Source organism: Humulus lupulus, chromosome 8 (assembly GCF_963169125.1).
Source record: "Humulus lupulus chromosome 8, drHumLupu1.1, whole genome shotgun sequence".
In the NCBI taxonomy this organism is placed as follows: Eukaryota; Viridiplantae; Streptophyta; class Magnoliopsida; order Rosales; family Cannabaceae; genus Humulus; species Humulus lupulus.
Genome location: NC_084800.1, coordinates 144,343,223 through 144,354,778, shown reverse-complemented (window position 1 = coordinate 144,354,778; position 11,556 = coordinate 144,343,223). Strand labels below are relative to the sequence as shown.

General features: G+C 38.8%; 1 protein-coding gene across 1 annotated transcript; it reads right to left on the bottom strand.

The window, feature by feature from the left end:
- Positions 1–30: 30 nt before the first annotated feature.
- LOC133798535 (protein IQ-DOMAIN 3) lies at positions 31–3,948 on the bottom strand. Its single transcript, XM_062236868.1, has 6 exons — positions 3,629–3,948; positions 3,024–3,112; positions 2,583–2,903; positions 1,812–2,039; positions 1,485–1,604; positions 31–931 (listed from the first exon to the last, which is right to left on the bottom strand). Exons 2-6 carry the CDS (start codon positions 3,096–3,098, stop codon positions 230–232), a joined length of 1,446 nt encoding a protein of 481 aa, XP_062092852.1. The 5' UTR covers positions 3,099–3,112; positions 3,629–3,948; the 3' UTR covers positions 31–229.
- Positions 3,949–11,556: the final 7,608 nt, after the last annotated feature.

Genomic DNA, 11,556 nt, shown 5'->3' with positions numbered 1-11,556 from the left:
ATAACATATAGCCGTGTTAGAGAAGAAGAATAAGATCAAGACAAAGAAAACTATGTTGACATGGATGATGAACATAGGCAATATGATAAAAGCATTCTCCCTTCCACATCACACATCACACATCACACATCACACATATACCATTACTTTTTTTGTTTTTATAATAAAAAATAAGTATACTTTGATTGAACATCTGCCTATATTGATGGTATTCTTTCTTTGTCAACCACTATCTGCTGCCTCCATTCCTCATGTTCTCCTCCCTGTCCTTAATAGTACTGGAATCCATCCTGGGTGGACCAGAGTGCCTCCTTGATACAGCTGGCGAGCCAGCAAAAGACAGACGCTTCTTGGCAGAGGACACTGATCCCTTATCAGGTGTGCCATTTGTCTCGAAGCCCAGAGGGCTAGGCAACCGGGATTTGGCCTTTGCTGACTGTGTAGGTGCCATGTAACTTGGAACAGCAGGGGAGCTGGCAAAGCTCTCATTGTCTGTCACTGAAGACCCTGCAATGCTATGCCTCCGGTGCCTCTCTGATTGGATGCTGAGCATGCTTCTGGAGTCCTCATCTCCACCCCAGCCATTTCGTTTGGGAGTTCTTCCAGTTAAGGACGACAATGATGGTGCCTTGGACAATGGTGTTGACGGGGATGGCTGACTAGGTTGTTGGTCCCATGATTTTTGCGCAGTAGGGGAAGGTCTGGTATCGTGGCTGAGATTGCGCCGGTGATAAGCTTTGGTAATATCTCCCATAGACATGGCATTGCTTGCTGCGCTCTTGATGGAAACACGGTCATGATAATCTACTGTACTTCGGCTCTCCCATGGACGGGCTGCCATCCATCGTTCTAACCAACTCCAGCCCCAGTGGGGATTATTGGGATCCATGAATGTAGGATTTGCAGATTTTGATGAGTTCTTCAGAGTTTGCTATTAGAGAGTGTCATCCAGGCAAAATTTAAATTAAGAACTTAAAATTAATCCAATATCATTAATTGTAACTTCTAGAATAGTTCAATATAAAAAGACAAGGACAAGTAGCAGCATGTAATAAATAGAGAAAATGACAGAATAGGCCATAATAGCTGGCTTCCTCGTTAAAAATGCAGTCAGAAGGTGTAATGAAAAGACTGGAACTTGTAGCATCTAAAAATTACTTGCAAAACTACTTTAATTTGGTGAGAACGAGAGAAGATATAATAACATTTTATTGATACTAGAAGCAAAAGGCAACTTCTTAAATGTGCACTTATACTAGTATATACTAAAGCACTCTTTCAACTCTTTAAGACATTCAAATTCATTAAAAGAACAAGTTCACATGGTAACTGATTTTTAATAGTCATCAAACTTTTTTTGGTAGTTCTTGAAATAGCAAAACCTTTAGATATTTGCTACTTCAGGTTCACAGATGGGATTCAAGGATGGCTCCAAAGCTTGACTAAAAATTTATATTAAGCTCTAAAGTAAAAGAGTCTGGTACCTGATGAGAAAATGCATAAGCCAAAGCCCTCTCTCTTCTCACAGCTGCTTCTTGTTTGCTTAAAAGTTTTGCTTCGATTTGTTCCTTAGATTGATGGCTATCAACCCATTCTTCTCCCATCTGTTTCAAACGTAATATTTCAGTCATCATGGATATGGCTAAAAAAATTAACTCGATCTTGAGTCCACCACTCAAATAGGAGGAGGACAGAGAGCAAAAGTGAGAAGACCAGAGCATTGACAGAGCTATACCGAACAAAAAAAAGAGCAACACAAACAACTTGTTCATGCAAGGTCATTAAGACAAACATTTAGTGGAGAAACTTACAGAAACTCTCAACCTCTCAAGCTCTTTCTCTCTTTTCTGTTGGAGCTGTCGCTGCAGTGCCTGATTCTCTTCAGACATTCTAATTCTCCTTGCACGGATCTGAGACTGCACGCGGGCCAAAGTCTGCATGCATCGTAATGTGGTGGTTGCTTGCCTTTTGACAGACTGCCCCTGTATCAATGATTTCAACCGTACCAGGCCTCTCAAAGCCCTCAGTGCTCTCCTTGCCTGAAATCAAACAATAGCAGAAAAGGCTGTTACTCGGAGGTAACGATGCTAGAATATCATTCATTGACTTACTACAAAAAGCAGAACATCCTTTTCTACAAACTAAAAAAGAGAACAATTAAAAACATTTCAGACACTGGTCACAAAATGAAAATCATTAACGCATAAACATGGTGAGGTGTTCAAACCTTTATCAGAATAGGAAAATAAAATAGAACAGAAAAGGAGAGAGAGAGAGAGAGAGAGAGAGATTAAAAGAAAAAGGAAAAAAAGAAACTTTTCCTACATTCATTGAGTGAACTTGTTTAAATTGAAAGAAGATCCTCCGCCAATTCTCATAAACTTTTAGAGGATGTTAAGGTCATATTTTAAACTAGAAAAGTGATGGGAAAGATATGAAACCCATGTGTTACATAACTACCAAAGAGAAGCATCATCAAACAGACACAAAACTTGCAGTGTAGAGCTTTCAGATTGTAATTATAGATTTGACAATTTTCTTGCTAAAAGTGGAGAAGTAATAAACTAAGGCATGTGACATACCATGTAGCCCCGGAAAGCCGTCTGAATCTTGATAGCAGCGATCTCCTCTTTTGATAATCCATAATACCGAGGCACGGCAGTAAGACGAACAACCTCTGCAGCAGCCTGAGCAGCGGCAACAGCCGCCTCTGCAGCCGCAGCAGTGGCAATCGCCACAGAGTAAGCGTGCTTGCTCTGTTCATTCTCAATCTCAGTCAATTTCACTTCTACTGGAGGAGGCGAATAAGCACGAGGAACAGGCAATGCAGTTTCTTCGGTTGAAGAAACCACATTCGAGTTGCTGCTCTTTCCAAACCATGTTTTCTTAGATTTACGGGTTTTCTGATAGGAAAAGAGAGCAACTTCTTCTAATTAGATATTATGTATTTACACCAGAAAAGTATAGCAGGTATATAAATATATATACAAAATATATATGTATTTATGTATGTATATACGGACCTGATCTTTCTTTTCCTTGGGGCCTGGACTGAGAGCTTTCTTCACTGCAGCAAACCAATTCCCTTTCTTCCCCATTCCTAATCACTCATCTGTGAAAAACCAAAGAAAACTACGAAATATCAAAATGAAATGACACAGGACAATTTTGTTTTGTCTCATTGACGAATTCAAAACAACAAAAATAATTTTTGAATGTAAAGAGAATATAATACAAACTTTCAAATCCAATAGAACAACCAATAAAACCAAATACTCAAACTTCCATAAAGTCAAAACTGTGACAGAAAGTTTATCTCATATATATTTGATATAGAACAAACACAAACAATAAACACGATATAGTAATCAAAGTAATATGAGAGATGAAAAGTTGAAAACTGAAAAAATAAAATAATAATAATAAGAAACCGTCATTCAACAGAGGAAACGACAAAAAAAAGAAACTTTTAACCAATCCATTAAACGAACCAACAAACGAAGGAAAAGAAAAGAAAAGAAAAAGTATAAATTCTAATCAAACAGTAAATTTAGAGGAGAACCAGTTGAAAAAACCGACAAAAAATGGCAGACCAAGTAAAACATATCAGAAACAAAATGTCAAATACCTCTGTCCATGGGTTCTCAGATCTGTGTAAAGCTCAAAAAACTCTCTTTATCTTCTCTTCCAATCCAAAAATTACTGAAGAAGAAGAAGAAGAAGAGAAGAAAAAAGAGAAAAGTTTGATGAGCACGCGGTTTCTGGGAAGAGAGAGAGAGAGAGAGAGAGAGAGAGAGAGGGAAGGAAGGGGGACCAGAGGGAAGCAGATCTTGGTTATAAAAAGCTTCAACGTTGGGAGAACGGCATACTGTCTTGCTATGACAGCATGTAATGGATATTTGGTGGGTCACGAAAAGGAGGGGAGAGAAGGGGCCTAGTAATGATCCCTTACTTCTTCAAATTTAGCAACAAACAAAAAATAACAATTTGCCTATCAAACATGATACAACAAACACCAAAACCTTGCTGTCTTTGTCTTACCGTTTTTACTAATTTTTTATTATTATTATTTTTGTTTTCAAGAAAACAGTAGTGGCAGCAGTTAATTTTACTGGTTGTGATTTTCTATTACCGACCCTACTTCGAATCTGGTGCTCCAACACTAGTCACGTGCCACGTGACTTCACTTTCTTATATTCAGAATCATAGATTAATTAAGCATTCATGCAGAGATGGTTTTACTATTTTATTACCCTTTCTTTGATTTTATACTTCTTTTAATTATTTAATGAATACTAAATTATTAAATATTTTTAAGGAAAAATTACATTTTACATAACAAAAAATTATAAGATTTACAATAATAATAGGGTGTATACTATTTATATTATTACATCATTTTTATACTAATTTTAATAAATATTAGTATATTTAGTTTTATTTTATATATCTTCATATTTTGTAAGTATTTTAATATTTGGTGTGTTTCCCAAATTAAATTTGATTGGACTATTTTGAAAAGGAAAATTTTCCATATTGGGGGGTTTCCAATATTATTTACTCTTTCAATAAAACATATCATAATAGTTCTTTCTCTCTGCAAAAAGGTTTCCATTTCCTCTAAAAAATTCACCTGAAACCCATTTCTCCTCCATTGCATACTGCATTTTGTCACCCGTCTCCACCACTCGGTGCCGTCGTCGCCCATCTCCACCACTCAATGTTGTCGCTGCTCATCTCTATCATTGTATTTAATCAAAATCTCTTTGGTTTAATTTAAACAGTTTGGCTTATTAATTTGTTTGTACCTGTATATGAACTTATTGGTTTATTTCTGTGCATAAAAATTATTGGTGATGGTTTATTTTGTTGATAATCAAAATCTCTTTGGCTTAATTTATATAGATTGGTTTATTATCTTGCTTGTACCTGTATATGAACCCATTGGTTTATTTTTGTGCATAAAAAGTTATTGGTGATGGTTTATATTTTGTTGATAATCAAATTCTCTTTGGTTTAATTTAAACAGTTTGATTTATTTTAATTGAACATGTTGTTGAATGGATTTCTGTATTTCAATGTATAGATTCAGGTTGTTTATTATTGTTATTGTTTATTTTGATAACCAATAAAACTGTTTTGGTTTATTTTGTATTGTTTGGTTTTATTTTAATTGTATATTTTTTGTGAATAAATGTTCTGGTTTATTATGTTGTTTGATGATTTTTCTTTTTTTATGAGATATATGGTTTATTTTTCGGATTGAATTTGTAAGAGTTTGTTGCTATTGTAATTATTAAGGTTTATTTTTATTGTACATGTTGTTAAATGGATTTGTTTAATTTTATTAATGCAATACAAGATGTTCCAAAAAAAAAAAAATAACTGTGAGAGAGGTTTCTTTGAATAAGCAAATGAACCACATATAGTCCATATCCACTAAATTAATATTGGTCTTTCCATGAAATCGACAAATTGCTCTAAAAATAGGAGTTTCGGTCTTTGTCTTTGCAAATCTTGTCCAATTTTCCATAAAACTGTAGTTGATAAATATTCTGGTTCCTTTTGAGTTGTTTATATATATATATATATATTGATTTTTTTATTGTAAATATTAACAGGTTTGGGATCTATATTTCAAACTAGAGGATAGGATCGATTGGAAGCTTGTGTACACATCAGATTATGATCCTATAAGAGTGATCAAGGAGAATCTCTCCAAAGAACAACTTGCTATGTTGAGGGAATTGGGTGTTGGACACCTTATCGACATCAATCCTTTAGTATACCAGTCACAACTCCCGCACCATGTGTTTGTGAGGGAGATTAAACAACCGAACCCTAATGATATTAGGTTTTATGTTGGTGAGAAGAGGATTAGGTTCAGTATGGCTGAGTTTGGTCTTATAACTGGATTGAAGTGCATTGGAGATTCTGATTTGTCACATTTTGCTGAAGTTGAAAATGGGATGTGTGACAGATACTTTCCTGACCAAACTGTCAAGAATGGAGATATGAAGGATATGTGTACAGTCAAGTATAGAAATGATGTTGTGGCTGTGAAGTTTGCTAAGTTGCATCTAATAGTCAACTTTTTTCTTTCAAAGGATAAAGAAAAACTTGTTCATCTAGAACTTATCAATCTCATTGGTTCTGATGAGTGCGATGAATTCCCATGGGGCAAGCTGACATTTGAAGCAACATTCCCTTCTCTGAGGAAAGGTCCCAAGAGGAAGAACTTGAAGAATACTATATGCTAAGAGGCCCAAGGTTTTTAAACGGAAGAAGCCAAGCTTCCTGTACAAGTTGGAGGGTTGTCCTTGGGTATTCCATGTCTGGGTATATGAGTCCATCAATGTCTTAAGGGAGAAAGACATTTGTAAATGTTTACCAAATTCACCATTTTGCATCTCTTGGATAGAAGCATATTTGGGTCTTCTAAGCTATGATACCATATTTAATTATACTTATTTGTTTATTTTTGGTTGTATGACCTTTTCTTTTGATGGTTTATAAATATAAACGTTTGTGTTTACTTTTATTGCAGTTGGTTGTGGATAATTGTATACCCCCAACTATTGAGATGAAGAAGTTTAAGCTGGAGTAATTTTCCTTTGTTACCTGTAACACCCTGAATAACCAAGACCGTTACACTGCGTGTTTAAAATTGTGCAAGACTTGCTAATCAAGTCGTTTGAACATAAATGTGGTTCTAAAGTCAACTAACAGGTTAGGGTTAAAAGATTTTGATCGTAAACGGTTAACTTTCATTAAAACAAATGTTTGATACATGGGATCCCAAAGATAAGGTATAAGTGGTAAATATAACTCCCAAAAGCTGATACAATGAAAGCCAGTCTAATGGAAAAATACAATTTAGAGCTCTCTTCCTGTAACTTTCCCTCGGTCGTGGCAGTAAAGCAACCGATGATGTAAATTCCGCCCTCAGAGCTCTCGAAGTCATGGTTGGTCCAGTTTTCCTTTGCCTTTACCAGCATCACGTAGTACCCGTGAGCCGACGCCTAGCAAGAAAACCATAAACAACAAACATATATAGCACAATAATAATTAATAAACTTCAAACCAATTAATTCAATTAATGAGCAGAATACAAGTATCAAGCTAGGCAAGGATTAGCATATACTTTCACACATAACTCAAACTATAATACGAATATTTAGGTGTCGGCGCCCTTAGGTTGAGCCCTCTGGTTATTTAGCTAACCCCAGCTCGCTTAGGGCGAGTCCTCTGATTATTTAGTTGACCCCGGCTTGCTTAGGCCAAGTCCTCTAATTATTTAGCTGACCCCGGCTGGCTTAGGTCGAGCTGCGTCCAATACGCTTATCATCAGCCCTAGCACTGTAACGACCCCAAATTCGCTATTAAGGCTTAAGGGCCTGGAGTAGTGTGCCTGGAGGGCATAATGGGATTCTGTGTGTGACTTTTATGAATTTAATGCATGATTATGATTTAATGCACGTTATATGACTATTTGATTAATTGTGATGCATGACTATGTGAATTAGTATGCATGTAGACCTGATTGAGCATATTTGTAATTTGGCCATGTTGGGCATGACTATGTTGTTACCTGTGATCTATGACTCGAGACGATCCTAGAAGGAGCGGGTTAGCGGAAAGTCAAAGCGGGAACCTGTACCCGGCTTGGGTTAAGCCTGGGGAGTTTAATTGAGAATTTGGGAATTTATTTGATGATTAATCAGGTTGGGTAGCGAGCGGGAATTATTAGGAACACTTAAGGAATTAGTGGGAATTTGGGTAATATGACTAAAATGCCCCTTTATGGACATAAAGGTTTAGAATTAGTAAGGGAGGGCATTTTGGTCATTAGGCTTACAAGAGATAAAATAAAGAAGGCCTTTACACTTAGTGGATTTAGTAGAGAAAAGTTATAGGCTGAAAAGAAAGAAAGAAAGAAGAGAAAAGAAAAGAGAGGGAAAGCTGAAGGGTTTGGCTTTGAAGATTCGGTTTGTGGCTCTCCCAACCATTTCCCTTGATTTTTCTTGAGGTTAAGCTCAGTGGAAAGCTAGGGTTAGCTGGGCATCAAGGATCCTAAGCTAGGCTTGAGGATTGGCAAAGGATTAGCAAGATCACATCAGAGATTTGAGGTAAGTTCTTGAGGTTTTCGGATTTAGGGTTTATCTGGTTTTGAGCTGTGTTTTTGAGCTAAATGGAGGGGGTTTTTGGGGAAAACAGGTCAAGGTTGTGAAGGTGCAAGCCAAGGAGGCCTAGGGTTCAGTTCAAGGTCGAAATTCCACCCACGGTATGATTTCTAAGACCCTATCCTTGTTGTTTGAGTGATTTTCTGGTTTTTGGGTTCATGGAGTTAGATTTTGAGTTGTGGGTTGCTTGAGCTTGGGGTTGAGTTCATGGGGTGCTTGGGATGAGTGTGAGGTGTGTATAAGTTTGTTTTTGGGCTTGGAAAAGAGTTGGACAAGTTTGGGGTTGAAATGGGAGAAGAAAATCGCAAGATGCGATTTTTGGTTTTGGTCTGCTGCAGCTAGCGCTACAGCGCTAGTCAGGGGGCGCTGTAGCGCTAGCCCTGTTTTGTTGAGGGTGGTTCTGCTTGTAGCGCTACAGAGCCCTCTTTTGAGCGCTGTAGCGCTGCACTGTTCACAGAGGGGATTTTTGGGCTTTTGTGAAGGGATTTTGACCTAGGGTTCGGGGCTTGATTCCACCACTTTGTTTTGGGGATCTAGGACTTCCCGGGGGCTCGGGATTAGTCCCGAGGCTAGGTTTTGGTCTTGGGATTTGGTGATGACTTTGACTTGTGGATTTTGCTTAGGTAGGCGCTAGGGCTCGGGTAAGATCGTGCTCAAGGAGTCAGGTTGATCAAGGCTACTGAGTCTAAAGGTAAGAAAACCGTAACACCCAAGAATAGGGCATGGCCCCAGAATGTATTATGTGCAAATGTTTAACCTTAAATGAATCATGATGTGTGTGAATGATTATTTCGAATGTACTATATGTGTGATTACGATGAAATGAACGGCAAGGGCCGAGTACGGCGTAGGCCGGGTACGGCCGTGGGGCCGAAAGTAACACACAGCACGTGGGATGCTTATATTCAGGGTGGGACCCAAGGGATACATGGGTTATCCTCGCGGTGAGAACCGAAACCCCAGGCTTTGGTAAGGCCTCTGGGGCGGCATGGCCGTACTTGTTTATTATGATGGTTTTCCTATTTATCAGTGAATTATGCCAGCTATATGATTTGCATATGTTATGTACTATTTGGGTTTTCTTGCTGGGCTTTGGCTCACGGGTGCTCCGTGTGGCAGGTAAAAGCAAGGAGTCAGTCAACCGGCCATGAGTATGAGGAGCGTGGGGGCGGCGCGTACATGTTCGGCCTGCCCGACTGCTTTGGTTGGGGGCATTTTGTATATGGCTGTATTAAACCATTCTTTTGATAACTGATCGACTGTAAATATATTTTTGAGTTGCAAATATTTTGTAAACCCTATTTTGGGACCCCAGATGTTTTATACTTAACGTTTTCAATGAAGTTAAACATTGTAAAAGAGTACAGCCTTAAATTCTGATTTATTCACACTTTTGGTTTTAAAAACCACTTAGAGTCAATTAAATGCACAATTTCTGTTTTAAACTCACTTAGTAACGGCTCTAAGGTAGTAGGGCGTTACAACTTGGTATCAGAGCGAGCCAAGGTTTATTGGTTCTGGAGATTGACCGAACATGTACGCACGCTGCCATTGAAAAGCTCGACTCAGGGTTGATTGGTATGGTAGATTGATATATTCATGAATATGTGTTTAATGCTTTGTGTTCTTGCCTAGATTGTTGTAACGCCCTACTTCCTTAGAGCCGTTACTTAGTGAGTTTTATGACAAAACAGTGTGCAAAGATCTCGCTAACCGAGGTTTTGAAACGAAAGTGTGACTAATTAAAAGTTAAGGCTGTAATCTTAGAAAAATGCGTTGTTTCAATAAAACTCCTAATATTAAACATTGGGATCCCAAAATAAGGTTTGAAAACTATTTACATCTTAAAAATGAGTTCACAGTTGATAAATCATAAAAATCATAGATTATTACAGCCATTTTCAAATAAACCCCCAACCAAAGCAGTCGGGCAGGCCAAACATGTACGCGTCGCTTCACGCTCTCCGTACTCATGGTTGGTTGACTCAGACATTGCCCTACCTGCAACACAGAGCACCCGTGAGCCGAAGCCCAGCAAGAAAACTCATGTAGAACATAACATATGCAATGTATACAGTTTATCATAACAGATAATCCTCAAATAAACAAGTTAACCATTAGACTAAGCAAACATGGCCATGCCGCCCCAGAGACCTTACCAAAGCCCTGGGGTATCGGTTCTCACCACGAGGATAACTCATGTATCCCTTGGGTCCCACCCTGAATATAGCATAACACATGTATCCACCGGGCCCCGCCCTGACTATAGCATCCCATGTGCTAGGTGTTACTTTCGGCCCACGGCCGCCCCGGCCTACGCCGTACTCGGCCCTTGCCGTTCATTTCATCATAATCACACATATAATATAACACAACAACATGCAATCAAATATTAATTCATTTAAGTCTGCACCCTAGCATGTGATGCAATATAGGGCCGCGCCCCGCAATCATACTATGGGCCCACGCCCTATCCTACGGGTGTTATAGTTTTCTTACCTGAATTCCGAGACTCCTGATGCACTAAAGCCGCGAGCACGGTCCTCAAGCACGAGCCTCACCAACAACCTAGTCACAACACACAAGAAACATCCCTCAATACTAATCAACCCAAAACCACTTCCCGGGACCAATCCCGCACTCTCGGGACCTCTAAAACCTTAAAACAACACCCCGGAGACATCCCCCGAACCCCCGGAGCAAAGGCCTAAAATTGCCTAAAAATGATGCCCTGAATTTAGCCTTGTGCCGCGGCACCACATCCTTGTGCCGCGGCACCCATCAGTCAGAGGCTCCCTCGCCGCGGCACGAAAAACCTGTGTCGCGGCACGCCTTCGCAGACCCAGAATTCTGGGTTTTCTCCTGCGTTTTCTCCGAGCTAAAACCTTCCCAATTCATACCAAACCAATACCCAAACCCCAAAATCAAATCCAAACTTCATATGACCCATCTAGCAACCCATAAACATCATCAAAGCAATCAAACACACAATCAAATCCCCAAAATCCACATCCTTGATTTCAATTTCAGAAAATTAAAAACTCAAAGTTCAAACTTAAACCATGCTCAAATCTCTTAACCCATAACATAATCAAGCCTTAAATGTGTATAAATTCCTTACCTCAAGTAGAGAATCCCATCCCAAGCTCCCTTGATTCATCTCCTAAGTCTCCAAATTTCAGCTCCTTCACTTCTCTTCTTCTTCTTCTTCTTCTTCTCATTGCCCTAACTTTCCTTCTCTTTGGTTTTTCTTCTCTTTAGTTTTTATCAAAACCAATCAATGCCAAGCCCCAAACCGTGTACCCCCTATAACCCAGCTGCCATAAATCAATTTCCCAGCCAAATGACCATTTTACCCCTCCTTGCCTATCCT